This window comes from Penicillium alfredii (assembly GCF_028826965.1).
Source record: "Penicillium alfredii strain IBT 34128 chromosome Unknown utg000005l_segment0_segment0, whole genome shotgun sequence".
NCBI lineage: Eukaryota > Fungi > Ascomycota > Eurotiomycetes > Eurotiales > Aspergillaceae > Penicillium > Penicillium alfredii.
The window spans coordinates 886,455-914,135 of NW_026622702.1; the positions used below are offsets into that span (position 1 = coordinate 886,455).

Genomic DNA, 27,681 nt, shown 5'->3' on the forward strand with positions numbered 1-27,681 from the left:
GTTCCCCGGATTCTTTAGAGACAAAGAGAGGTTCAACGCCACTCTGAATCCTCCCAGAGCCTGAGCCGTTAGCAAGGCATTGCAATGCACCAACCATTCCTGAAGCGTGGACCCTTCGTCATGTATGAGTTTGTTCCAAGATTGTGACTCGACACCAACTCCCACGACAGACCCTGGGCAAACCGATTCATGTCCTTGCTTGGGGCCTTGGGCCAAGCACGGCGACATTATGGCGTGGCATTCTGGTTCTCCTGTTCTGGCGCACTCGAAGTGCTAGGCTCACTCGATAGACCTGCAATGGTGGAGAGAATCTGGTCATGCGAGGCCCCCGAGCGAATGACCGAAATCAGCTGGGCCACCGTCTGCGTGTTTCCGTGCGAGATGAGCCCTAGCAGCTTGTCCAAGAAATGGTGATAGTATTGGACTTCTTCGGCTGAGCTGGGACTATTGCCATTGTGTTCGGTCGTTTCGTGGGCGCGAGGGCTGTTGCGCGGTTCCAAGATCATTCTTAGCCTTCCAATCATCCCGAGAGTGTTCTTCGGCTGTGCTACAATGCAAAACCTCTTGGAGAGCCGGGAGTGAAAGAGCTGAGAAGAACCACAGTCACCTACCTGTCTGCTTCGTGTCGCCACGCTGGCTGGTCGCTGCCGCCCCCTGTCGGGGTTTCTCCTGGGTTGCGAGAGTCATCGTTCGCGGCGGTTGATGCGGGCATCTTGTCGTGACGAAGCTATGCAAGCAGAGCTAGGACTCAGGATCGGTGTTTTCGAAGGTGGCCCACGGATTCGGACGTGAGATCGAGGCCCTGGGTGGTCTTAGGGCTCTCGTTGGTTCGAGAAGCCAATGCAGGATTGCCTAAGGACATGCCGAACATGTAAGCAGACTGTGAGCAAGTCTGAACAGAGCAAATGTACGAGAAGAGAAGGGGAGAAAAAGAGGGCGAAGGAGTGGGTGAAAGACTGAGCGGTCGGCCATACCGAGGGCAGAAGTGTACTCTCACGGTCACCCAACTAGGAATGCCTAGTCTCCCTGGAACTCGTAGAAATCACAGATCAAGAGACACCACAGTGTGGGAGAGAGAGAGAGAGAGAGAGAAAGAGGGACTGAGATGCGGGACAAAATACGGGCCATTTAAAAGGCCTAGCGAGTATATTTCCGACAGTCGAATGTTCGTCACATACGCCAATTTGGAAGGTCGTTAAGGCACCCTCGACGGCGCGGTTCGGCATCCAAACAGACCACTTGTCTTCCTTCCACTACTTCCCTCCCATCTGCAGCATTGCGATTTGGATCCCTGCCAGCTCCCCTTTATCTATACCTTGGTTTGACGAGCCCGATTGTATGGTCTTGTTCGTCTCGGAAAAAAGTGCCAGCCAATTGCGGATGCCTCATTCTCTCCACGGGGTTTTCCAGTACCGGCACTTTGGACTCGGGATTTGATGAAGAACACCATCGGTCGATCACGGATTCGGGCATATTGCTTTGCAGAAGCAAGACCCAAGAGGCTGGTGAATGGCTTCCAAGCAGGAGAGATTTGCATCAAGCTGCGATCTTCATGGAGTCGTCTCGAATTAAGTACTCGCAGGGCGTCTGGGCCGTAACCTTTCTTTTACCTTTTTGATGGCAAGATGGTTTGATTGCATTCATCCATCTTCAGAGTCTTTTGGGGACATCCGACATGTATCGTTGCATCCCTTTGTCGTTCGGGGCTCGCAAGCTACCCGAGTGACCAACTGACCTTGTTCAGTCAACCACCTCCAGTTCGCCATCGATACCGTGTCAACCCAGTCAACTCCCGACGAAACGAAACCGCGCCTAACCCAAACCTTCCCTTAGAAACGAGAAGCAATCTGGAGGATCATGAAGCGAGCAAAGTTTATGAACGTGTGGTTTCTCCGTCTCGCTGGAGGTAGTCCAACGCGCGACGTACGACAACCATCGACCAAATTCTTGCTCTCATCCTCAGAAGCGACATAAGGTTGATGGATAGCAAGCAAGGTGCGTGGAAATTGGACCGCCGTATCTGTACAACGGAATAGGGATGGTGGTTTTGCCGACGCCATGGCTTTGCGCCACAGACAGCAGGGACCGGGCGCCAAAAGGAACCAGGGAACAAGGAGGAGCTTAGCTGTCTCCAGGTAGGCTCAATGTCTTCCTAAGCCCTGACTTTCCAGAGTTTGCAACACTGGGTGACTGACCAGCGCATGTTTTGTAACCAGGAATTACCGAATTGGCAGGGCCATGCCTCCTCACTTCCCTCTCGACATCGTCTTGTCGACCGCAGGCTTTATAGTCTTCCAACGTACGCCTTTCCGCAAGATTCCCAGTATATCCTTCAAGCGAGATATATTCGTGTCACGCCGAGTACGGTGGAAGGACAATGTGGCTGCCGCCTCTCCGAGTCGTCCCTTTTCCACACGAGACCGAGACCGAGCCTCAGCGGATCGGTACACCGCTGTGAAACCTGGAAATATGTTGATATGGCGTTTGGTGTTATCTGGCTCAGAGGCCAAACACTTTTCAACAATTTGTCAGCCCTCCCAGATCTCGGTGCAATTTGCTCGGTCCTTGGAATGCCCTCTGCAGCTTCATGCTGAGGCTTTCCTAGAGGCTTTGTGGGATCTTTCGTTCCACCAATCCCAGTGCAGGTCAATCTCGAGGTATTTTCGCCTGGTGAAATGTGCTGTGAGCACAGAGGGATTATGGACATTCGGTCTTCGACGCTGTGAAAGACGGTCCAGTTGTCCTTGATGACCCGCGAACCAGCATATTTTTTTCTGATCAGACGACCGGTTGTATCCTGATTCAGGTGGCGTTCGTGTGGGGTCGGAAGCGGCGATGCTGGTTCGTCTCCAATGCGGCAACGTCGGTGACAGAGATGTACTGGTAGGTGTCTGATCGGTCGGCCGACGTCTTTCAATAGAGCCCTATCACAGGCTGTGTCTTGATCAGTGTCGGCTGCCTTGCATGGTCTCGAGATGAGTGGAAAGGCAGCTTGGGAACACTCTCCCGTTTTCAACGCGGCAGTCACGTCGGGGACAGGGGATGGTATTAGGTCTAGCTGATCGGCGGATCAATGCCGTTCACTCTGACCTCACTACGGGCTGTATCCTGATTTATTGGTTGTGTTCGTGTGCTCAAGATGATCCGAAATGCCCGTTTGCCGTTTGTCTTCAACGTGGAGAGAAAACCTCTAGGGCTGGTTGGCGACTCTTGGTTGAGATGCCAAATAGACATTCGTTCTGGTTGTCGGCAGCGTCAGCCCAAAAAGGCCCACCGATCTGTTTCATGTCAGCCCTTGAGGTGCACGGCACGGTCGGGAGGCTTACTGATGCCGGGAACTTCGCAGTGGCCACAAACCACCCATTCCGAGGTTCCTCGTTCTGTTGGTTGGTGTCTTGCAGCTCATTCGGTGATGGCCGTCCATCACGATAATGAAGGCATCAAGTCATGAGATAGTGACAGACCTGCGAGCAGCTCTCCACCAACTCGCAGCGTGAAGCTGAATCCGTCTCGGCCTCCTTTGGAAAGAGCAGACCAAGGATCTCCGCCCTTTGAAGCCCAGATGGCCCCAGGGGTTTGACCAAGGAAGGTCATACTAGCCACTCGTGTGTTCCTGGAGACCTTCAGCCAGTGTCCACGCCGGCCAGATGACAACTGGACATCAGGAGGCAGGGCCGCTATTTACCCTCCGAGGGGGAGAAGGAAGCAGAAAAGCCCTACCCTTTGCATCCCGGGCCGCCAATTGGATGCCCGAAACCATCAGGAAAAGGGTTCCTAGCCAAGCCATTGGGGGATGGCTCCACCCCAGGGCCAGCTACTCAAACAAGTGTCAGATTTGCGTTCTACCCGAAGTTTGTTTGGTAACGGGAATTCTGTCAAAGACCCGCCCAATCAGCAGCAATGTTCTGGCTTCGATTTCCGGAGATGAAATCCTGACGAGTCCTAGCAGGGTCGCTTGGGCGAACGATCTGCAGTGATTTCACGCCTTGTCGCCTGCCGCTCGGCTATCTATGCTGTTTATAATGGGAATGGGATCTGGATACCAGAAATACCAAGCAGGAGTTCCGTGGCGAGTTTTAGCTGTGCTGGCGGCAGAGCCCATGGTCTTGTGGGAAGGTCCCATTGTGCTTGTTACGGGTGTATTACGTACAGACTACGTGTACGGGACCTGCGCGATCCATGGCGTGGGCCTCAGCCATGCATTTCGGCACGAATTACCCCTATCAACAATACCACTTGCTGGAAAAAGGACTGTCGAGCTCCTCTACCAAGCTCTTTTGAACCGTGTCTGAGTCATGACGTACACCGGGGATTGATTTCCTCGGCTACCGGAGCTGCGAGTATGTATTCCCGAGTTTCGCATATACTGACCCTGCACAGATTTCGGTACAATTCGCATCTATCCCCTAGGGGGATTATAGCATAATTAAGCGTGAGTGGAGACCAACGATGTCAATATTAATACAAGAACGGACTATGAGAAAATGTTAGTCCTTCTATTTTCAGACTATCATCCTCAGAAGTCTCTATTAAGTAGTTATCGGATATTCGACAAGTAGGAAGAAAATAGGTACATGTCTAGTGTCTAAGATAGCAACTCTAAGGGTATTCTATGAACCACACTACATTAAAGGAATTGAGAAGGATCGCAGAAACTTCCGTCTCAAGCACTCAGCTACTCGGCCCCTCGAATAGAGTCTACTAGACTCGATTTTTCATGTGATGTTATGTTCTTCGGCTGTCTGTGGGAGACCCAATCACAATGAGTACATATGCCCATCTTATGCCAGTCTCGACCAAGCCACTCGCCTGTCTTGGACTCCACTTTGAGCCATCGGAATGCAGACTAGCCACAAACCATGCTACTAGACTTTCTTAGGCGGACCTACTCTGATACTAAACACCGACCTTCCGACCCTCTACGATCTATATACCTCTACCATGATTCTATCTTGATAAGCAGCAGGCCACGACTATTCAACCTGTCTAACCAATTTTTTTTTCAATGAAGATACTCATGTTTCCTAAAGATATACACCCCACGCGTGGTGTCTACACTCCCACATTCCTCGCGCAACCACACATGCTCGAATATGGCATCTTTCCCCCCCCCCTTGCTACGCCTACTCGAGAGGAATTCCTGGAGTGGGCGCGTAAATAATAGCATGTGGCATTTTCCTCCCTTTATTATGTCGACGCAGCGCTTGTTGATTTTTTCTTGAATCAACCCTATATCGACAACCAAAAGTGACAACACCACAAGCAGCAACGGCACAAGTAAAAACAAAAAGAAAAGAAAAAAGGTGCAAAAGACAAGATGCATCTCTCCAACACCCTCACCCTCACCCTCACAACCCTCCTCACCCCCGCGCTCTCAGCGCGCTTCTTCCCCTCCGGCTTCGGGGGCCTCGGGACCAGACCCTTCCCAACCGAAGCCCCGATAGCAGAAGCCGCGCACTCGATCTTCGCAGCGCAGTCCTCACAGGGGTTCGCAGGATTCGGCGTCTCCTCGAGCTTCGCCGTGCAGTCTTCGGGGACTCCTATCGCACACGGCGGGTACTCCAGCTTCAGTGTGCAGCCGTCGCAGGGTCCTGTCGCTGTCCCCAGTGTCCATTCGACTTTTGCTGTGCGGCCCTCGCAGACGCCTGTTGGATACGGTGTTCATTCTAGCTTTATGATGCAGTCCTCTCAAGCGCCCGCTGCTCCTAGTGTGCACTCGACCTTCGTCGCACAGCCTTCACAGGCCCCTGCTGTCCACAGTGTTCACTCGAGTGCTGCTGCTCCTCGGCAATATCACGCGCCTGTTGCGCACAGTCCGTCGGGTGGACACGGTTCCCTTGATTCCCCTACAGGCGATGTCCCCGCCAGCGGCCCCGTCGACGACACGAACAGCGGCATCCCCGACGGCGGCTCAGTAGCACCCATCGACCCGCTCGCCCCCAACTCGCCCGTAGCACCCATGAAGTGGACGCCGTCGAACGGGAAGGACGAAGGCGGCTCGTTCTGTCTGGGAAAGTGTTATCCGAGTGAGGAGAAGGCGCAGTGTGGGAAGCCTTATGTGAGTATTTCCCGCTCATCTACCCGTGCTCTTAATAGTAAATAATGTGAATGTGCTGACTTTTTTATTCTTTTTTTCAGGCCTCGGCAGTGCAGAAGAAGCCTGGGTGCTTTGTTTGCTGCTTTGCGCCGCCGGATAACTTCTAGAGTGGGAGTTTCCAAGGGTTGAGGGGGGTTTACTTCTTCTTGGTCTTGTGGTTTCGGTATTTTATGTGTCTTATGTCTGCTTGTAGGAAGGAATTGGAATCTCAGTTGGGTTATTTACAGTATACACTATGAATGCAATGTTTGATGTGCTTTGTCTATATCTTTCTGAATCTTTATTTAGATCTCGAGTTATGTTAGTTCGATAGTTTTCCAGAATCCTTATCCATGGATAGTATAGACAAGTCCCCAGCCTTGGCTACAGATCTGCAGATCATCCGTCTGGGCGAGCCCTAACTACACTCATTTCTATCAATTCAACTCCCTAACTTACTATTGAACACTTATATAGTCAATTCATCCAGTGTGCATTGATCTATTCCCGGATACAAGCATTATATAAAGTCTATTCGCTACCAAGCCAAATGAAACAAGCAATCCATCGCTGATTACATCACATCGTCCTGCACAAAAGGGGGATTTGGGGGAACAAGCTGGCCCAGACATCAAGAATATATGAAATAAATAGATTAAAAAAAAAAAAAAAATTAATGAGTCGCTCAACACCCAGATAATCAGAATATCAGAAGTCAAATAAGTTTTCAGGCGTGCAATCACGCATGCTTGCCGAGACTGCTGCGCAGAACCGGAGCCATGTTGATCGGAGCCATGGCGGTCTTGCCGCAGGGGCTCTCTTCCCAGACAGCGCTGCTGGCCGGGAAGATGGAGCCGCTGTCCGAGACATGTACGGGGACGTCCTCGGACGGCGAGGCGACTTGGGGCACGACGAGCTCGACACCCTTGGACAGGCTGGCACTGCCAGCGAAGCACGGGTTGTGGCGCGGCGGCAGGGGCCGCATGCCGGACTCATACATGCTGCCGAGGTAGTCGGAGGCAGTGCTGCTGAAGGACGAGGCCGCGGTCGACGGGGTATGCGTCAGAGACGGCATGGCAACAGCAGCAGATAAACCACCGTCCAGGGCCGGCAAACTGCGGGGCATGGAGCTGGGGCGGCGGTGGTGGTGCAGCAGGGATTCGTCGTTGCCGTGGAACTGCGACAGGTAGTGCCAGGCGTCGGAGGAGGCCAGGGACGACGAGGTCGAGGAGCGGCCGAGTAATACGGGCTTCCACTCGGTCGGGTCCAGATCTGTCTTAGCGTCATGCGCGTCGCTGGGTATCCGAATAGCCGGGATGGGGGTGGGCTGCGCCCGGGTGGGAGTCATCGGGGCCACGATGGTGCGAGGGGATAGGGGAGGAGAAGTGGGAGGAGTAGTGGAGTATGAGGAAGAGACGGAGGATGAGGAAGACATTGAGGGCCACGACGCCGACAGTGGTTTACACGAGTCTTTGCGACGGCAGCTATAAAAGGAAGAAAGTTAAGTTAGGTTCCAAAGCTGGGGGGGAAATGGGGCTCTAAATAGCATGCGTACCTTTCGCTACAGTACAGCAGGGAATTGTTGGGCACGGTAATCTGTCTCTCGCACATGGCACTGTGGAAAAAGGGTGTTAGCACGAGCCAAGTACCATCCAAGACATATGATATCTCGGGGGCCAGATAAGGCGTGGGCATAGATAGTCCAAGGATATAAATATATCACATACCAGAAATTCAAGAAACTGGCCATATCCAAATCACTGTCGTCGGTCTTGGACGGACCCCGGGCGTGTCCAGCACCCAGTTTAGAGATGGACAAGCTCAACCCTGAAGTACCTCGTCGATGTAATCCAGGACGGACCGGCTTAGACTTGGTATGGGAGGAGGAAGGGGAACGACGATGGGAAGTAGATTGAGTCATGGCGGTGAAGGGCTTTTTTTTTTTTTCCCTCTTTTCTTGTGCCCAGAATACCTATCTTATCACCAAGAATGGGTACCTTGCGCCAGTGGAGCACGAAGGATGGCTCCTGAGGGAGCACAGGGCTTTGAGGGATTTGCAAGGCCCTTGAAAACCAGGCCGGGTAGTCGGGATGGTGCAGACAAGTGAGGCAAAAGGAATACACAGGAAAAGAGATGCAAGGCTGTTTTTAATCTCTTTTTTTGTGTGCCTCGTTGAGGGGTCTGGGGGGGAGGAAAGACCAAAAGTCCAAGATAGACTGCTGATAAGGTCAGTGGGTGGGTGACACCAAAGGGGGGTTATCCGAAGGCTGTGAGTGGGGGGAGATAAGAGTGAGACGGGGAATGGACATACTGATAGGTGATGGTAGGTGACAGAATGTTGATAGAAGAAGAGAAGAGAAGAGAATATAAATAAAAGAAGAGTAGAAAAGTAGAAGCAGAGAAGCAGAGCAGCAGAGAAACAGCGACACAGCGACACAAAGAAATAAATAAGAAGAAGAAAAGAGAGAAGAACGTGCTGGCGTGATAGGATGAGCTGATGACGGGTCTAGACTCGAGGTACCTTGCCACGTAAACTGGCGGGGGCGGTACCTTGGGGGTTGCGCAATACTATGACTGACTCACATATTCTTTCTTCTTCCTTCGATCTTCTATAATTAGTGGATCTTCTTTTTCTTCTGCCTGTGAATACCCACAAAGATCTAGAATCAGTCTTGGTTTTATTTCTTTATTTCTTTATGTCTTTATGTCTTTATTTCTTCACTTTTTTGTTATGATTCTGCACGGGCATTGCTCCCTGCAGTAGTGCAGGGAGTCTATCTCCGGAGGGGTCGGAACTACCCCTGGTATTTCTGATTATGGTGTGTACACCATACTACACCGCTGGAAACGCACCAAAAAACCAAGAAATGAGGTGCTGGAGACACAAACACAACCACAATCTTTGAAATGACGCCATAGATGCCTCGACACTGACTGCTCCCCGAGTTAGGGTTACTAGAGTTACTAGGGTTACTAGAGTTACTAGGGTTATTCAGGGTTATGTCACCACTCGAATACCAAAAAAAAAAAGAAACAAAAGAAACAAATAGCCGAAAATACAAAGAAAATAACAAAAGATCAGCATCTAGAGCAATCGAGAACTTCTCTCCCCGGGAATCCAAGACTCAACACACAGACACTTGTGGACGTGTGGACCCTTTCCACATAACCCCCACCGGTGACACATCCTTGACACGTCGAGTCCACTGACGAGAAGGGCAACAGGTTCCAGCCCAGACAATGGTGGAGTTCCCAAGAACGAGACAATGCCGAGAAACTGCCTCGCACAATTCACATTGGCCCTGGTAACTTGTCGATCAGCCGTGCTAGCAGTTTCGAGTCGATGGAGAAAAAAAAAGGGCAAGAAACTGGGGCATTGGTGCCTTGGCCTGTACTCTTCAGGGCGTTAACGAAGAGTGAAAAATTTGACGGTTACGTCAGATGGCTTCTAGATCATTACTACACCCAGGTAATCCTCTGGACAGTAGAAGAAAAAAACGATCCAAAAACAGAAACACCATGGAATTGTTCTTTTCCTGGACTCCCGCTGCTTCCGTCGCGTGCCTTGGGTCGAGCTGGACTGGGTCGTGACATCTGTCAACGTAGTTGTATACATCATTATCCAAGGACTTTTGAATACATGAATATAATAAAGTCTACGACTCGAGTGGAGCAATGATGCATGGAAATAGAATCATAATATCACAATGGGTATCTACGCATCGTACACGCTCACGGCTCCACCGTCTGGCCCGAGGCTGCTTGCACCGGGGTTGATTCCCCATTAGGCCTGCTCTCGTCCTTTGTTGACGTTGCAGCCGGGTCCGGCTCGAGCTCGGGGAATCTGGCCTTGGCTCCACCCAAGAACCGCTCGGGCACTCCTCGCGCGGCCGTGTCGGGCGATCCAACAAAACATCCCAGCATCGAGCTCCAGATGTAGCCCTGTGACAGAAGCTGCTGGATCTGGCCATATGCGTACGAGTTTGCATAGGGCAGCGACGTCTCCGGGTCCCGGTAGCGAGAAGGTAATGAGGTAATGACGCAGAGGGATGACGAGATTTCTGGGAACAATGTTAGTCAGTGATGAGGCAAAGTCAGGGAATGATGGCACATACTGGTCAAGCGCGGTGGCTTTTTGGCGTTGAAGTACATGCTGTACTTCCGACTCTGCGCCGTCTTGTCGTCGAAGTTTTCGAGGATCGTGAGGGTGCGGCCGGTGTGCTCGATGACCGGCGGCGGTGGGGGGATTGCCGGCAGGACTGGTGCTGCAGTCATGCCATCAGGTTGAGCGGCCTGCACTGGGGGATGTGGTGCCAGACCCTGGATTGTCGGATGCTGGGGTGGCGTGGGTTGGCTAGGCGCTGCTTCGGCTGAAGAGACGGTCGGGGCTGCAGTCGGAGGAGTTGAGGCAGTGATTGTTGACACAACGGCATCGCCATTTACTACTGGCTGTTCTGTCCTTGGACCGTTCACATTGGAATTTGATGGCTCTCTCAAGGTAGGTGGCTGTTCCACGGCTGCAGTGGGTAGACTCGTGTGGCCAGTCGTCGGCTCCTGCTGTCCCTGCTCCTGATTGTGCTTGGAGGTATCCGGCGTAGAATCGATTATCATGAAGTCCGTATTAGGGGCAGTTTCTACCGGAGGCTCAGCCTTCGAATCAGACGAAGTATCGACGGCTGGTGCCGATGGTTGAGAGGGCGCCGAGGCTGGCACGGTAGGAATTTCGGTATTGTGTGAGGGTTTGGATTCTTGTGTTGTCGTTTCCGCATTATCTTTTTTCTCTGCAGACGAGACAATCGTACTTGGCTGGTCCTGCGAAGTGGTCCCATTCGGTTGACCAGGCTGTGCCTCACTAGACACCGGAGCCGTATTCTCTGGCGGGTTGTCACCGAGCGGCTTCTGATCTGTTGACGGACCGGCCTCTGCTGGACCAACAGGTAGAATCCCTGGCTGTGCTGGAAGGGTTGAAGGTTGCCCCATAGGGCCAGCAGAACCAGCACCAGCACCAGGAACACCCACAGAGCCTCGTGCTTCTGCTGCAGCCTTCTCCTCTTTCTCCATCTTCTTTTTCTTTCGCGCAACCTCATCCTTGTCTGGCTTAGGCTTGATATCGACCTGACCCACGCGTGTGAGGCGCCCATTCACCCACGTAGCCAAACCACTCCAGTATGACATGACCGGTCCCTCCAGACGGCGGTTCTGGAGCGCCTCGATCTTTGCTCGTCTTTCATCTGCTTTCCTTCTCTCAGCCTGCTCCCACCGGTTCAGACTCTTGCTATTCGATCGCTCCACCCTCTCAGCCTCTGCGAGGTGGTCTTCCTGCGTCATTTCTTTGGGCTTCAGATGAGCTTTCCGTTTTTCCGCCTCCTTCATGGTAGCAATGATTCGCACTCGCTTTTCCTGGCTATCCTTCAGGCGCGCATGCGTAAGTTCTTTATTGTGCATGGTCTGCCGACGCGACGATGACCGCGTAGGCCCATCCTCGGGGGTAGGGATCCACGAGATGCGTTCGGACTTTTTCTTGGGACGAGCGGCAGGCACGGTGGACACGGCGGACACGGCGGTGGGATCGATCTTGACTCGCTTGCGCAGCGTCTGGAACCGTAGGTCGTTCTGCGCTTTGCGTTTTCTGCGCTCCTCCTTCTGTAGCTCTTGTTCCCCTGCGTAATCGTTCTGCGCGTTTGGTCCCTGGTCGTCATCATCGTCCGACGAAGAATCAAGCCCCATTTCATCCTCCTCGGCTGCTTCGACATCTGCCTCAGCGGCAAACTCGTTGTCATCTTCGACCTCCTGGAAGAGCAATGTGAGGTCATCGTCGGCGGCGGCGTCGATCAGGGCAGACATGTGTCGCCCGGCGGTACTTCGTTTCGCGCGTCCTCGAATCAGGGATTCCACTTGCTCTCCCTGCTCCTCCTCCTCTTCTGAGGACTGAATCCCCGATGAGGGGTCCTCTTCCATCATGTCTGCCATTGTTTCTACCTAAACGCCTCTTCCGATGCCCCGGGGAACGAGCGCGTGGTTGAACATCAAACGCGATGAGCGGACGCGAAATCAAGGTCGGATTAATCACAGTTGAGATAAAGCGACAGTTTTTATTGCGGACAGTCGTTCTTCCAGGCACGAGGGGGCACGAGAGTGAAGGCGAATTCCGAGTTGACAGAGCTTGGAGAGTTGCAAGATTCCGCGTGGACTGTGGCTCATGCCGGAGAAATATAGCAGCCTCAGGCCCCACTCGATCCACGGTTGGTCTGCCACACTGCCAAGACGCGCTGCTCTACTCTGCTCTACTCTGCTCTGCCTGCTCTGCCTGCTCTGCCTGCTCTGCCCTGCCTTGCCCTCCTCCAGGGCTACTTGCATGGTGACCTAATCTCATTACTAAGTCTATTCAACCTTGGAACCCCTGGACTATCCGCTTGTTCCGGATCCATCGAGTCTTTCTGGAAACTTGAGATCGACACATGGACGGGTTCGTCTATCCAGACCGCGTAAGACGACACACATCCACCCGGGCAGGATCTAGGGTCCAAGTAGAGAACCCAAGGACACGTACCTGACCCATCCCTTGCGCCCACTCATCTTGGGTCCAACACAATCCCCTTGCATGGCCAATTGCATCACTTCTCACAGTCTCGTTGACTCAGACAACTAGAGACCATCACAATCTACTGCTCTTGGATTCGGGCGTTGAGGCATGACGCGCGAGAATGCGGGGCTTTCTTCTGTCGTTTCCACATTCCCACACCTGTTCACTTCACTGAGCATGCCATGCCAGGGAGTATGACACCGGTCCAGGCCGATGGGAAGGGGAGCCCGCAGGTTTTGTAGTTTGTGGTCGATCCCCAGGCAACACGCCTGTGTGGGATGGGGGGTTTTCAGTGACATTAGATGGGGCTGTGTCTCCAATGGCCCGGAGTCACTGCCGACGCCCGGATCTTCCACGTTTTTGAGGCCATTTCTCCAGGATCACGTAGAACGGGAGTACCCCGGAAGTTGAGGGTAAGTCAAAGCACAGATCTGAAGTGGGGAGATCCGAGAGAAACAGAAGAAGCGAGTGTGGGTGTTGGGACAAATGGATTGTGGTGAAGCTGAAGGGCCTCTCTCCACCAACCACATCCTCGGGCATCCGCCATCTTCTCTCCCTCCCTCTTCCTCTCTCTCTCCCCTTCTCCCTTGACTTCATCCTGTTTCCTGTGGATGATTCTTTTTTTCCTTTTTCTTTTCTTTTTCTCTATTTTCTTCTTCCCTTTGCATGCTTAGGTGAAGTCATTTTCGGTCAGTCCTTTCGGAGACCTTTGGCGTGTTTGTGGTTCGCCTCCCGAAGCCGACTAACTCGCTCTCCAGCCACCTCGATCCCTTCGCAGTCCTCCCTCTCCATCGCGACTCTTTTAGTCCCTCGACGCTCTTTGTGTCAGACCAGGTTCTTATTCTTTATTCTTTATTCTTTATTCTCTATATGCATCTGTTCCTTCTTTGAACAGCCTTAACGACCTCAAAACAACAACCTTGAATCCAGAAACGGACCGAATCGATCGCTTGGGACCCGGACCGGAGATCGTCATACATCCAGAACGAACTGAGATTTCCATCCCATCCCAATACAGCTGGATCGGTTTGGAGGAGATATACCATCTCGGTGCGATCCCTTCCCCACATTGCCTTCCTGTGTGGAAGCCCTGTGTCAACCCCTCCTCCCCCATACTGCGCCCTGAAGCCCTCATACGCCAAACACCACTTTTCTCGTTCGCCGTACTTATCTACCCTTCTCTTCTTAGAGTGCGCGTCCGGCTATTTCCTGAACCGATTCTTTGGGACCACCGGGATTCCCCCGACGCTCATTTACGAGCCACCCCATGGTGTTTTCGACCCACATCCCCGAGCAGGAAATATACCCTTGAGCATCCAACCCTTTCGCAGTGATCGGTTGGAAGGGACGAAGCGTACTGCCTTGATCTAAGGCAGAAGGAAATAATCTGTAATGCTACCGGTCTCGCGACCCGAGAGCCAGATGAGTTTCAACTACATCCCGTCCTCGCAGCCCATGTCGGGGACATCGACAGGGCGCAGCTCCCCCAGTGATATCACTGGATCGGGGGCTGCGAAAGCACCATTTGGCCATTCCCCAGGATCCATTGGCGGCACGAGGCTGGGGGCTGGCTCCCCTTCTCATGAATTAGGCACCCGTTTATATCCGAAACGGTAGGTAGCTTCCCCGACATCCCCAGTCGTGGCCGCTCCTTGGCTCACGCTTTGTTCTATTATCCTGCAGAGCCCGTGAAATTCAAGCCCAAGAAGGTGTTGCTCCCAGCATCTGGGGCCCCCCTACCAGCGGCCATTCAACCCCCCCTCCGTGAGAATATCCCCGAGTCGCCCAGCCAGGATAGCTTCCCCGACCTGCTCCCTAGTACTAGTGGATCGATTGGTAATTCTGGTCGTCGAGCTCGAGCTGGCACGGTGCCGTCTCGATTTCCTCCAATGGGCACGCTCAGCGAAGTCGACCTTAATCAGCCGTTCATGTCGCAAACATCTCGACCCACGCCATCTACCAGCCCTTTTCGACCTCCGGGGGGTATCAGGAATGGACTCGAGTGCCGGTATCACGAGCTCAGCTGGTGCGCCAAATCCGGCTATGCTATCGCGCCTTCGAGCTGGCTCGATGCCCCAAAGGAGCAGTCTCCTGGGAACTGGCAGTCCTTTCGGCCCATCGCTGTTTTCCACCAATTGGTCGACGGGACGTGATCGAGCTTCAACCTTGACCAGTATCCGATCCTCAGAAGGACCAACTTCCCCGAGCCAATCCTCATTTTCAAGGGATGGCCTTACGGACTCCGATGTCAAGACGTTGGACTATTTGGGCCTTGCCGAAACTCCTCAACAGGCACGGGCTAATCTTGCACGCCCTTCGATGGAGGCTCTGATGCAGCAGCAACAGCAACAGCAGCAAGCTTCTGCACTGCCGCCCCTCCTGGCCGAGCTAGCGATGATGAAGAACAATAACAGATTTCGGTCATACTCTGTGAACGCCAAAGAGAAGTATGCCGATGATGAAGATCTCGAGTACGAGAGCCGCTACTCTCAAGCACCCTCCGGCAACATGACTCCCTCCGCGGCAGCGACAGCCGCTCAACTCGCCGCCACCCAGGCCCAGATTCATCAACACAATCTTGCCGTCCAGGCTTTTGCCAGCCATGCATCTGTCAGTCGGCCCCGAGCCCGGACTGCCGGTATCCTGGAGGCTCCCCCCAGCGGTCATCGATTCGCAACTATCTCGCGACTCCTTCCCGTCTTGACAGCAGCTTTAGCGCTGCTGACTTGCAAATTGCGGAGAATGGCGAATATGACGAGCTTTCAGAAGCAGTACAATTGATGCAACTTGGCGGAGGCGCTGCCGGTGTTCGGGCAGCTGGTGAGATAGGCGATGAGAACAATCAGGACGGCCCCACTCGAGCTCTGTGGATTGGGAGCATTCCCGTTTCAACAACCGTCACTTCTCTGGAGGCCATCTTTGGAATGTATGGCAAGATTGAGTCCACTCGTGTTCTCACCCACAAGAATTGCGGGTTCGTCAACTTCGAGCGCATTGAAAGTGCAGTGCAGGCGAAGTCGCTCTTGAATGGAAAGGAGATTTTTCCGGGCGCAGGACCTGTCAGAATCGGATACGCCAAGGTTCCCGGCACTTCTGCGACAGGCACTCCTGGCGCCAATGGCATCCAGTCCTCTCCGACCCCCGATCCCAACTTCAAGTCCAACCTTGCATCGGCCGACGCTGCAGACCTGGCCGAGAATTTCGGTACAGTGCCTCAGATTCCTGATCTGGCCGACCTTCTGCCCGAGATGGTCCAAATTGTGCAAGAATTTGGCGCAAGCGAGGAAGATTCGCGGAACATTACGGCAGGCATCCAGGGTGCCGTCGAATTTCAAGCCTTCGAGGATGAAATCCCTCCCATTTCCGAACCCAGCCAGACCCGAATGTTTGACGCGCCTCGTCTTCGCGACATCCGCAAGCGAATTGACAACGGTGCATGCTCGATTCAAGAAATCGAGGAAACTGCTGAAGCGATGCTCCCCGAAATTGCGGAACTTTCTTCGGATTACCTGGGCAACACCGTGGTCCAGAAGCTGTTCGAGTTCTGCTCCGAGCCCACTAAAGAGCAAATGCTCTCTCACATTGCGCCTCACCTTGCCGAGATTGGTGTTCACAAGAATGGTACTTGGGCTGCGCAGAAGATCATTGACGTTGCCAAGACCCCGGCCCAGATGGAGATGATTGTCGACGCCCTACGACCTTACACTGTCCCGCTCTTCCTGGACCAGTACGGCAACTATGTGTTGCAGTGCTGCCTGCGGTTTGGTAGTACGCACAATACCTTCATCTTCGAGACCATGCTGAGTCGCATGTGGGAGGTTTCCCAGGGGCGATTTGGCGCGCGAGCAATGCGGGCTTGCTTGGAGAGTCACCATGCCTCGAAAGATCAGCAGCGGATGCTGGCGGCTGCCATCGCTCTGCACAGCGTACAGTTGGCTACCAACGCCAATGGAGCTTTGTTGTTGACCTGGTTCCTCGACACTTGCACATTCCCCCGCCGCCGAACTGTCCTCGCCCCGAGACTTGTCCCCCATATTGTGCATCTTTGCACTCACAAGGTCGCTTATCTTACCGTTCTCAAGGTGATCAACCAGCGCAACGAGGCCGAGGCTCGAGACATTGTCCTCAAATCCCTCTTCTTCAGCCCTGGAGATGAAGTGTTAGAAAAGATATTGAGCGATCAAACTTCCGGAGCGACACTCATATTCAAGGTCCTCACTACCCCGTTCTTTGACGAGTCCATGCGTTCGGACGTTGTGAAGAACGTGTCTAAGGTGCTCACCAAGCTCAAAGCCTCGCCGAGCCAGGGGTATAAGCGCCTTATGGATGAAGTTGGCTTGTCCTCGCGCGGGGGTCGGGATCACCATCATGGACGCGAGCACGGGTCGGGTCACTCTTCCACCCCGGAGAAATCGCAGCACCGTCAATCCTCGCGGCATGGAGCTTCGAACTACCCCTCGCAACCGTCTCTGGAAAGGCAGTACAGCGGGCAATTTGGCCCCGGTATGCTGGGACAGACCGCGGATAGCCCCCACCCTATCTCTACCGATCAGGCCAACATCCCACCCCTTGATCCCTACTCGAGCGGTGGTATCAACGGACTTGGGAACCCTTTGAGTGGACTGGGTGGTGTGCATGGTGGGGGTTATGGCCAGGACACCGTTCCTCTTACCCAACAACAGCTGCAATACCAAGCCTATCTCGCCGCCCAAGCCCGGGGTGTCTCTCCTGGCGGTATCTATCCTGGCATGCCGGGTGCTAGCTTTGGCTACCCCGGCGGATCGTCATCAGTGGAAAATTTGCGTGGCTTACAAACCCAGCAGGCTTCTCCACTGTCGGCAGGGCCCGGTCAAATGAGTTCGAACCCGCTGCTCGGACAGTCCAGCTATGCTCCGCAGCAGTTTAGCCCCGTTGTCAACCCTGGGCAGATGTACCAGTATCCTCCGCAGTTCTATGCCCAGGCACAACCCGTGCAAGGGCAACCTAGCGGAGGCCGACGTGGACGGGTAAGTTTATTTTGATCTTTTCAATACTTGAAGAAGGATCAACACTAACTGTAAATCAGCGTTGATCTTTTTCGTATGATTTTAATTGATCTTTTCCCGCCTCTCATCTACATGTATAAATTTCTTTCACCTCGTTCACCTTTTTTTTGGCCATCTTACCATGGAGAATCAGCGGATTACCTTGCTACGTGTTGTGAAGCGATGTCTTTTCTCGTCCCACCGGACGCTGGATCGCCGGCAGGGCAGAGAGGGACATGGGGAGAGAAGGGATTCTTGGGGAATAGGGCTGAGAGAAGCGAAAAAAAAAAGTCTGGTGTCTGGAGGGATGATATGGTTTCTGTATCTTCATGGAGAGCGTTTTGAATGACCATGTAACTTGTGATCTAAGACTCGCACATCTCTATTTTATATGGGTTTCTAGTTTTTGAGTAGACACGTTCCTATAGAAATGAAGCACACCGTGCAAGGCCCACGTTCCCCACACCATTCCCCAACGGTAGATATCCTTTTTTCATCTGACACATCGTTCTATAAAGTCGAGGATAATATGACGGGACTCCAGCACGAGTCCGCCATCCTCTTCCACAATCTCGAGAACACAACTTTCCTTCTCGACACGCCAAGATCGCTCGCTCTGGCGCAAGACTGGAAACCAGCGCCGCCGCACCAAAACCAAGATCAGTGGTCATCGGCGCAGCAAACCATCTCTGCCCGGATAGAAAAGAGCAATGGAAAAAGCAGGAAAGATGAGAAGAAAGATGATATCAAGAAAAAGCAGCATCTTCTCTCTTCTGCGCCGCTGACCGCCCCGTATCCATCTTCCACGGAGCCCAAGACAAAGGCTGCGCGCGCCAAGGTGCTCGCCAAGATGGCACCGAGGGAACGGCGATTCCATGTGGAATGCATTCAGCCACTGGTGAGACATGGCTTGGACGTCATCCATGCGGGATACCAGTCTGGGGAGCGGCGGTGGTGTCTGCCTCGACGCGTGCTCCCTGACAAGGATAGGGAGCCGCCGAGTGAGGGAGTGGCCGGCGCGATCGACATCGATATTTCTTCGGTGAAGAAGAAACGGAAGTACGATGGAGATATTCCTTGTAGTTCCTCCCTAATGGATGCCGTTTCGTCTTCTCGCTGTCCGCCGGTTATTCTGTCGTCGACCGCAGCCAATACGTTCGACTCGGTGTTGGATCTGGATGGTGTTGTGAGGAATCCATCCTCCGAGACTGCTGTTCTCATGGTTGGGGGCGAAGAAAGTAAATCTGAATCTTTCTCTGAATACACCGTGCCGCCCAAGTCCAGCTTTGTGCTTTGCACATTACCTCTATCGCGCCCTTTGTTGTCTCCCGAAGAAGATCCTATTCCGGGGATGACTTCGGACCAGCAATTCAACTTGATCCTGCTTGATCCGCCGTGGCCGAACCGGTCGGTCCGGCGTAGCGGCCACTACTCTACGCAACCGTATTCCGAGATGAGTGCTCTCACGCAGCGGCTTCGGGGTATTCTCTACGTGCATAGCTACGATCACACCCACGATAATGCTGCATATAAGCAGTCTACAAGTATGGACAACAACGCACAAACCTCAGGACAAAGTCGGCAGTCCATTGGCGCTATCTGGGTTACCAACGCCGAGAAAACCCGCAAAGCGGCCTACGAGTCCCTCCGCGACGCAGGATTCCACGTCTGCGAGGAATGGGTGTGGATCAAGACTACGTGCGACGGGCAACCGATTTCAGAGCTGGAAGGGCTCTGGCGGAAACCGTACGAGATGTTGGTGATTGGCCGGAAAGGACAGGGTGGTGGTGGGATAGACACGACACAGACACAAACACCAACACCGTCAAGCGAGGCTGATTGGGCTGGTTTGTATCCGGCCCACACCACCAAACGAGTCATTGCGGCTGTTCCGGATGTGCATTCTCGCAAGCCGAGTCTTAAGGAGGTCATGGAGAAGGTGTTTTTCATGTCTTCTTCTGGGTCGGTGCTGGAGTACTCTGCTCTCGAGGTATTTGCTCGCAACTTGACTGCTGGGTGGTGGGCTGTGGGCAATGAAGTGCTCAAGTTCAATGCTCAGGAGTGGTGGGTTGCCTGAGATGATCACCATGGGTACTGATGTCCAGCGGTTCACCTTATCTGATGGCCGAACTAAACCGCACTGGGCACAAGCGCCATTTTGATCGGCGATCGCGGAATCCATCCGCGTCTGACAAAGTGAGATTTTTCAGCGAATTGCGAATTATTTACAACCCGTGAAACGAGATGTCGCACAATCGATCTCATTGCCAATGCGGCGCTGAGAATCATTCGTGTGCTGAGTACATAGAGCCCATCCCCCGCTGAGGCGAATCCGAGGGACCTATATGAATGTCTCTCTTTCTTAGCCTTGAAACTCACACTTCACTAGACCTTTCTCTGGGCCTCTCCTTGAAAAAGTACTTCCAAACAAACCAGTTGTTCCACATTGCCTCAATTACAGCTGTCCGGATTGGACACTGTCCAAGATGGCTGAGCAAGTGGCTCAACCAATTCCAAGCGATCAGGAGAAGGGTCCAGAGGAAGTCATACTCGCTGACAATGAGTCCGGCTATGCACAGCGTCCCAAGTGTTTCAACAGCACTGTCCAAGAATGTCTTTTTGTCTTGACGGCCACGATGGCCATCGGTCAACAGTCTTTTTTCCAGGGCGCCATTGTGGGAGTGACGGCGGCCATCGGGTCAGATCTGAACATGAATTCCGCCGAAGTGACCTGGATCAACGCTGGTGCCTCGTATGTACATGATATTTTCTTCTTTCTTTTTGTTCAGTCCTTGGTGATCTCCAATTCTGGCCACTATTTACCCACACCCTCGCTTCTGGCATCAGAAATCACTAACCATCTACTCGTCTCCAACAGTCTCAGCAGCGGCGCCTTCTTGTTGTCCTTCGGCAAGCTCGCCGACATGTTTGGCCGCAAGACCCTGTTCATCATCGGCATGGCCGGCTTCACAATATCCCTGCTAATCGCCGGGTTCGCCACCAATGCCATTTACATGGACGTTTTCTCCGGGGTTCTAGGTTTATTTGCAGCGGCCGTTGTCCCGCCCGCCGTCGGAGCCCTGGGCGCAGTATACGAAAAGCCGTCAAAGCGCAAGAACCGCGCTTTTGCATGCTTCAGCGCGGGTAATCCCCTCGGGTTCGTGGGCGGCATGATCATTTCGGGTATTGCGTCGAACGAGTACAATTGGCGCGCCTCGTTCTGGGCCCTTTCTGTTGTGTATGCCATCTTTACGGCTCTCACGGTGTGGACGGTGCCGCCGGACGGGTTTGCCCGGACGCCTGTTAGTCTTGAGGCTGTCAAGCGGTTTGATCTGCTGGGCACTGCGTTGGTGATTGTTGGGTTTGCATTTTTCTCCAGCTCGCTCTCGTCAGTCACTTTTCATTTTCTGGTCTCATCAAGCAATGCTCTAATCCCACTGACACACTTATCTATCCACAGATTAGCCGGCGATGCCCCTAATGGCTGGAAAACCGGATATGTGCTCGCCCTCTTCCTCGTCGGCATTTTCTTGCTCGCTGCCTTTTTGTACTGGCAGTCCATAGCCACGCACCCATTGATGCCACTGTGGATATGGCGAGACCGGAATTTCTCGATCGTCAGTACCTTCAATCCCCTCTATCAATCCCCTCTTAAGGCTGCCTTCGGTCTCTGTGCTAGTCCATACTAATATCGTTCCAGCTAATGGCAACCTTCTGCCTCGGCTTCATGGGCTTCTCTGCCGTAACCTTCTTCCTAGCCCTCTACCTCCAGAAAGTCGAACACCGCTCCGCCCTCGAAATCACCGTCCGGCTGCTTCCCATGGTCGTGAGCGGAGTGTTGGTCAACGTGGTCTGCGGCCTGGTCCTGCACCGCGTCAGCAATAAGCTGCTCACCGGCATCGGCGCGCTGGCGTATACAGCTTCATATCTCATCCTGAGCTTCATGGATGAAGACGCCGTCTACTGGGCGTTCATTTTCCCGGCTTTGGTGCTTGTGGTTGTTGGGGCGGATATTCAGTTCAATGTCACGAATGTATGTTGCCCTCTTCTTCTCCTTTTGTGTGATTCCATTATACCGTTACAACCACTTGAAGTTGCTTCTTTTCTCTTTCTTTGGGGCATGGCTAAATCTACTAGATGTACGTCATGTCCTCCCTCCCCCTCCGACCAATCCATCGCCGGTGGCATCTTCAACACCGTCAGCAAACTCTGCAACAACCTCGGCCTGGGCATCGCAACCTCCATCAACAGCGCCATGACCCACCAGATGAGTGCCTCGACACCCGCCATCCGCCCGTACCTCGGTGTGTATTGGTTTGCAGCAGCCGGCGCGGGGCTGTCGCTGGTTATGGTGCCGTTCTTGACTCTCAAGACGCAGGGGAGTAAGATTGAGAAAAATCAGTCGGAGATACAGCAACAAGAGAGTGGAGAGGGAGTAGTTGTCAGCTCGGAAGATGCGGAGACGAGCCCTCAGACGGTGGATATCGTAAAACGGTGATTGTGGGAGGATCTTGAAATATCGAACAGGGACTTGGTCTGTCGATGGTGCATGGCAACAGCAAGCATAGCGCATAGCGGGTTCATATCGAGCATGCATACAAGCACATAATAGTTAAAGAATGCATTTGCAATGGTAGAGTTGCATCAAAGTAATCCTGTGTATCAATGCCTCGCCTCAACACCATAAACCGGATGACCCGAAGAATCAAAGAGAGAAAAGAAACAGAGGAAAAGGAAAGAAAAGACAGCTCAATCAAACACAGGCCCAAGACTAACAAGACTAAAGCGCAAATCAGGATTCCCACCCTGAGACTCCGTCCTCAAGAACCGACGCACACCGAGCTCCAGCGCAGCCTCACTCAACGCATCATCCGACTCGGCCAACTTCCCCCGCGCAAGCGGGCCCTTCCGACGTCCATCAAGCTCCCAAAGCGTCCCATCGAGCCCCCGAACAAACGCCACAAAATGCAAATCAACACTATCCTCCGCCTCGGGCGCCGCCGTATCCCCACGCTTCGCCGCATCAGCATGCGCGCTCTCCAGCGCCTTACTCTCATACAAAAGATCAGCCCTGGAAACAGGCGGCAGGGCTTCTGCATCTTTGAGCAGAGTCTCGAGATCAGAACCCGGGAGCACGTGCCGGCGCGGCTCGCCGTTTGAGACAGCGTGCAGCAGCCCGATCAGCCCGCAGGCGTTGCGGATTGTCTGCTTGAACCACATGACGGGTTCTTGGGGTCCGCTGCCGCTGTATTCTGGGAGGGTGCTGTCTTCGGTTGTGCGGGAGCATTCGTAGGTTGCCGAGACGGGGAAGACGAGGAGGAGGGCGTGCGAGGGCCGCGGGACGAAGGCTAGGAGGTCGGGTTCGTCGATTGAGTAGACGTCTGTGAAGCCGAAGGTGGGGGGAGGCCGAGTTGGTGGACGAGGTGGGACATCACTTCTGGGTTGTTTTCTGGTTTGGGGTGGTGGTTAGTGGGTTTCTGATGTGGTTTGTGGTTCTGGCTTACCCAGTGGCACAAAGGCCTTGTTTGCGTTGGGAACATCTGGGTGGTCGGCCATGGTGTAAAAGATCTTTCTGGATATTCTGGTGATAGAAGAGGAAGAAAAGAGATGAAGACGCGAGTTGAAGGTGTCAAGGTTGGAGTCGATGAGGGGAGCGTCTCCCCCACATTCCCCACTTCACAGGAACTACGGACAAAATACAACACACTTTGATGGGCTTATTTTAGAAGATCATTGAGGAATTCAGAATAAATTTTTTTGGGCATATTAAAAATCTAATACTAGTAAATTATGCTTGGGGGTAGCATTCTATCAATTCAGTAGAACTTTGTATTCGGTGGAAGCCCTTCCCTTTGATCTTCTGCCTAGTCACCGTGTTAGATTCAATCAAAAGATAGGAAAGGGATCAGACACACCAGATGTTTACCAAAATCTTCTAGTACTCCTCTCTCCAGCTTCCAGCCCTGGGTATTCTCTATAGGGACGATGTCCTGATCCATAGCCTCTCTTGAGGGAAATAATTCCGCGACATCAAAATCGATCAACATCACTCTTTCTGGGCTCCCAGGAACAATTAGGATATTTTTTGGGTATATGTCATTGTGGAGGATCAAAGCATTGTGGACTTGATCTAGTGCTTCCAGCGCCCGGGAGTGGCGTTCAGGGGAGTAATTGACGCAGTTAAGCTCCTCGACATCTACCAGATATTCCAGCAGAATTGCACTTGGATGGAACTGGTCTTGGGTGAAGTGATCAAGCCATGGTTCATGACTAGATGGATCTAGCCGATCAATAAAACCATAGTACTTTGGTACCAGGCCGATGTCACAGACGCCCGATGCATGAAGTCTTTGATAAGCGTTGCGCTCATTCCGAAAGCGATTAAGATCACGGCCACTGTTTGTATATCCCGGGTCGCCATCGTCATGGAACTGAGATGATTAGTGTAGTTTAAGCCGGCTTAGGGCTAGAAGACTTACCACCTTCAAGGCATAACGTTCACCATCAAGCTCAACTTCAAAGATTGAGGAAGCCTCGCAATCCCTGATATTTTGCAGAAAGCGTATAGCTGCAGGGTCTGGAATCAGAAGCGAGTACACCATCCTTAGGGAGTTGTAGGTTGATGAAACAGTTCAATAAAATCAGCGACAAAGGGAACTGACCGGGCCGGATTAACTGTTCCGCGATCTGCCTTGAAAGCGCTTAAAGACTCGCCCAAGTTGACGGATCCTACCTGGTTTCGCTCTCTTCAAGCCAGAAAACGTTACGTTGTAAATTCGTCAGTTATTTAGTTTGGGTCAAGCGCTTAAGAAATGTTGGTCGCAATCGTTCCTTGAAACTCTTAACCGCTCATCAGGATATATCTATGGATAGATCCACCTAAATCTAAGGTTACTATCACTATTAATATTTGATTTATTACCCCTTTTAATACCCTTTTAAATACCTTTCTGAATACCCTTTTGAATGTCCTTTTTAACAATCGTTTCTTTTTTTTTCTTAAATATATTTGTTTCTCTACCTTCAGCCATCAGATGAATTTATATTGTGGGCTTTGGATGACAGCCCTAGAATCTTATATTACAAATGATAACCCTTCAAAAATAGATCAGCTAACTCTCAACTGGTAAATGCATGAGCTAGTATCGGTTTAATGGTCCTTCAGTCTCCTCTAGGCGCGTGCCTAGAATCCTAAAAACCTATTAGGTCTCTGAATCACCTTAGTGGAGCTAAGCGCTTAGCCATTTCCACACCAATCCTCCATTATAGTAGAAGTGCACTTACTTCAAACCCATAGCTATTCAAGTATATTAGGCGGCTATAACATCTAGCTTGATAGGATCAAAATCTCCCACCAGAAATTCTGAAACCAAACCTAGGATTTAAGTCGTGCATAGCGTGTTCTCGTTCTACCCCAAGATTGTAGATCTTATAGCCCGAATCACCTAGCAAGGCTTCTAGCAGTATTATTCTTATTATTAGAACAGAGTTACTTATATAAAGTGGTCTAAGTCATTAATAAAATTCTATGCTCTGTCTATTCACTTCCTTGAATTGTCCTCCAGGGCTTGCTTCCCTTTGATTACTATGGAGCCCCCGCCTGACTCTCTTCTTTATTATCTCTCAGTTGGCCTCCCTGCCATCCCAGTCCTGGGGGCTACCCCCTCTAAAAGCACAGCGAGTGCGGCATATAGCATAAGAGATATTCGAGAAATTGCCCCATGGCCAGAGTTTAACTACTCGACCATCCTCGACCGATTTGGCCCACTCCTGAATGACACCCAAATCCCGCTTGACAATTACATGTCACCACCCCATCCGATCAAAAGTGAGAAGCACTTGCAATCACACTTCAGTGCATTGGTGATGCCTCGTGTTCGGCGCGCGCTTCGTGCTGGCCTCGACCAGCCTACCCAAGAGCTGCCCCAGCAGAAAATTGTTGCTATGACTCTCACAGACGGAACGGCCGCCAAAACCATCAATCAATTCGTTCCCGACACCGCGTTTGTCCCCGTGGGTAGCAACCCCTCAACTGCCATCAACCGGGCACCGGGGGATCTCAAAGTCTCCTGGAAATGGAAGTACTCCAACTGGAACTCGGACGACAGAGTTTTGCGCTCAGAGTACTTGAAAACCATGGCGCAGGTTAATTTCCACATGGCCCAACATGGCGCTCGCCACGGTTTTATTCTCACGGACACCGAATTGGTTGCTATCAAACGCTTGGATACCAACGGTCGACTGGCGGTTGCTGAGCCAATCCCATGGACAAATGGCGGGATCGGTCAGCTTTCGGTGTTGTTGGGGCTATGGTATATAGGCATGCTGGCAGCAGAGGACACATGGAGTCTGTCCTAAGGGGAGGTGGGCATACCTTCTTCGTATGTGAGGCATACTACCGCTCGACAAAAACCAGTACTGGTTAGTTGTCTTTCGGCTTATACTCCAACATACATGTTATAGAGGGCGCTGTTCCGTGGAATTGTTCCAGTCATTCGTTTGGAAATGAATTGATTTTGAGTTGAATTGAATGCTTCTGAGCCAAAACTGTTATGGTAGAACAGAGATGATCCAATAGTATTGCAAGCATTGAATTCTTAAACTAAGAATAAATGGCTCTTACAAACTGTTATTTATCTGAGCAAATAATTCCCCTATTAAAGAGAATGAGTATAAAAGTATGGAGAAAGTAGACATTCAGAAAGGATTGAAAAAGGGATTAGAAAAATGACTAGAAAAAGGATTCAGCACAAGAATAAAAAAAAACAATAAAATAGTTATTTATGTGTTGAATAGATAATATAGAAAGTCTCTTGAATAAGATAAAATTTAAGCAACGAAACTTTAAACCCTATTTAGCCGGACCAGATTAACTGTTCCGCGATCTCCATTTCCTGCCGTGGGTCTATCTGCCTTGAAACCGCTCGGCTCGCCCAATTTTGCTTCCCTTTGACTGCCATGGAACCTCTGTCCGAATGCCTTCTTCATTATTTCGCGGCTGCTCCCCCTGCTATCCCGGCCCAGGGGGTTAGTTAGTTGCCTACCCTAAATCTAGCCGATTTCGTGAAGATCCGGCTCCCTAGAGTTCGCTAAGCTCACAGTGCAGTAGTAGCGGCAGGGATCGATGTGCTTGACAGTTCCTAATGTGGTATGTTTTATGCTCTTTCAATGAGAAATGACCCTGTTACTAGTTGGATCCTCCGGATCTTGTCGATCCCCCATCTCATTCTTACCATGACAACACACGCAGAACGCCATTGTGATTCTGGTCTGCTAAAAATAAAGGTCGAACTGACTCCTGCATTCTGGCACAACGTCACTCTGGCCATGGAAAAACATGATTCGGTGTTTCAAGACTACTGGAGCAAGCGGACGCGCGGGTTCAATGTGACTGCCTGCAGCCACACTTGTGCTAGCAACCAAATATGCGGGCTTCGCGGCAGGGATAATTCCAACTCTTGCTTCAAGCACACTGACGAAGATTCCAATTCCTCGAAGCGCGGTGGGGGGGTCATTGTCATGGCGGAGGGTTCCACGTCACTCGAGGCCGGGTGTCTTCTGTCTCAGCTGGCACGCCATTGAAAAAGAATGATGGGGAAAAGGAAGTATTCATTGTTCATTATGGACAGGGGATGGCTGTACAAGAGGATTGACTGTTCTGCGATCTGCTTTCAAATTACTTGACTTTTAATTTTTCAAACTGTTCAGAATTCTCTCTAGCAGGAGCGAAATGCGCGGGGAATTTGTCTCCCTGGTGTTCGCAGGGGCTTGGCTACCTCCACTTGTTGTCAACGACTTCCCCATTCGAGCCCAAGAACCACATTTGTGCCGCATCGAACAGTTGTATCATCATCATCGCAGTGGTCATGCACCCCGAGAGTGTTTCCCACCTCAGGATTCGAGTTGCTTGACCAGTCCATCGAGCTTGACGAGGAGACACTTCCCACGTACCAACCCGAGAAATGATACTCAGTCGACCAGGACGAGATATTCAATGG

General features: G+C 52.1%; 10 protein-coding genes across 10 annotated transcripts; 5 read left to right on the forward strand and 5 right to left on the reverse strand.

Moving 5' to 3' along the window:
- Positions 1-227: 227 nt before the first annotated feature.
- Positions 228-871, reverse strand: NUU61_003761 (uncharacterized protein; the record flags this gene model as incomplete). Its single annotated transcript, XM_056654343.1, has 3 exons — positions 228-483; positions 612-727; positions 779-871. 3 exons carry the CDS (start codon positions 869-871, stop codon positions 228-230), a joined length of 465 nt encoding a protein of 154 aa, XP_056512370.1.
- A 4,446-nt stretch (positions 872-5,317) lies between these two features.
- NUU61_003762 (uncharacterized protein) lies at positions 5,318-6,103 on the forward strand (the record flags this gene model as incomplete). Its single annotated transcript, XM_056654344.1, has 1 exon — positions 5,318-6,103. One exon carries the CDS (start codon positions 5,318-5,320, stop codon positions 6,101-6,103), a length of 786 nt encoding a protein of 261 aa, XP_056512371.1.
- Positions 6,104-6,815: 712 nt separating this feature from the next.
- Positions 6,816-7,997, reverse strand: NUU61_003763 (uncharacterized protein; the record flags this gene model as incomplete). The annotated part of the gene is made up of 3 exons (XM_056654345.1): positions 6,816-7,560; positions 7,632-7,691; positions 7,804-7,997. The coding sequence occupies 3 exons, from the start codon at positions 7,995-7,997 to the stop codon at positions 6,816-6,818; spliced, it is 999 nt and encodes a 332-aa protein (XP_056512372.1).
- Positions 7,998-9,808: 1,811 nt separating this feature from the next.
- On the reverse strand, positions 9,809-12,046 carry NUU61_003764 (putative signal transducer; the record flags this gene model as incomplete). Its single annotated transcript, XM_056654346.1, has 2 exons — positions 9,809-10,137; positions 10,192-12,046. 2 exons carry the CDS (start codon positions 12,044-12,046, stop codon positions 9,809-9,811), a joined length of 2,184 nt encoding a protein of 727 aa, XP_056512373.1.
- A 2,005-nt stretch (positions 12,047-14,051) lies between these two features.
- On the forward strand, positions 14,052-17,730 carry NUU61_003765 (putative RNA binding protein Jsn1; the record flags this gene model as incomplete). The annotated part of the gene is made up of 5 exons (XM_056654347.1): positions 14,052-14,148; positions 14,277-14,808; positions 14,867-15,356; positions 15,401-17,665; positions 17,725-17,730. 5 exons carry the CDS (start codon positions 14,052-14,054, stop codon positions 17,728-17,730), a joined length of 3,390 nt encoding a protein of 1,129 aa, XP_056512374.1.
- Positions 17,731-18,212: 482 nt separating this feature from the next.
- NUU61_003766 (MT-A70 family) lies at positions 18,213-19,760 on the forward strand (the record flags this gene model as incomplete). The annotated part of the gene is made up of 1 exon (XM_056654348.1): positions 18,213-19,760. The coding sequence occupies one exon, from the start codon at positions 18,213-18,215 to the stop codon at positions 19,758-19,760; it is 1,548 nt and encodes a 515-aa protein (XP_056512375.1).
- A 409-nt stretch (positions 19,761-20,169) lies between these two features.
- NUU61_003767 (uncharacterized protein) lies at positions 20,170-22,181 on the forward strand (the record flags this gene model as incomplete). The annotated part of the gene is made up of 4 exons (XM_056654349.1): positions 20,170-20,435; positions 20,562-21,071; positions 21,144-21,300; positions 21,384-22,181. The coding sequence occupies 4 exons, from the start codon at positions 20,170-20,172 to the stop codon at positions 22,179-22,181; spliced, it is 1,731 nt and encodes a 576-aa protein (XP_056512376.1).
- A 251-nt stretch (positions 22,182-22,432) lies between these two features.
- On the reverse strand, positions 22,433-23,239 carry NUU61_003768 (ubiquitin carboxyl-terminal hydrolase; the record flags this gene model as incomplete). The annotated part of the gene is made up of 2 exons (XM_056654350.1): positions 22,433-23,064; positions 23,188-23,239. 2 exons carry the CDS (start codon positions 23,237-23,239, stop codon positions 22,433-22,435), a joined length of 684 nt encoding a protein of 227 aa, XP_056512377.1.
- A 260-nt stretch (positions 23,240-23,499) lies between these two features.
- NUU61_003769 (uncharacterized protein) lies at positions 23,500-24,285 on the reverse strand (the record flags this gene model as incomplete). Its single annotated transcript, XM_056654351.1, has 3 exons — positions 23,500-23,547; positions 23,599-24,114; positions 24,163-24,285. The coding sequence occupies 3 exons, from the start codon at positions 24,283-24,285 to the stop codon at positions 23,500-23,502; spliced, it is 687 nt and encodes a 228-aa protein (XP_056512378.1).
- A 985-nt stretch (positions 24,286-25,270) lies between these two features.
- NUU61_003770 (uncharacterized protein) lies at positions 25,271-26,041 on the forward strand (the record flags this gene model as incomplete). Its single annotated transcript, XM_056654352.1, has 1 exon — positions 25,271-26,041. The coding sequence occupies one exon, from the start codon at positions 25,271-25,273 to the stop codon at positions 26,039-26,041; it is 771 nt and encodes a 256-aa protein (XP_056512379.1).
- Between the last annotated feature and the right edge of the window lie 1,640 nt (positions 26,042-27,681).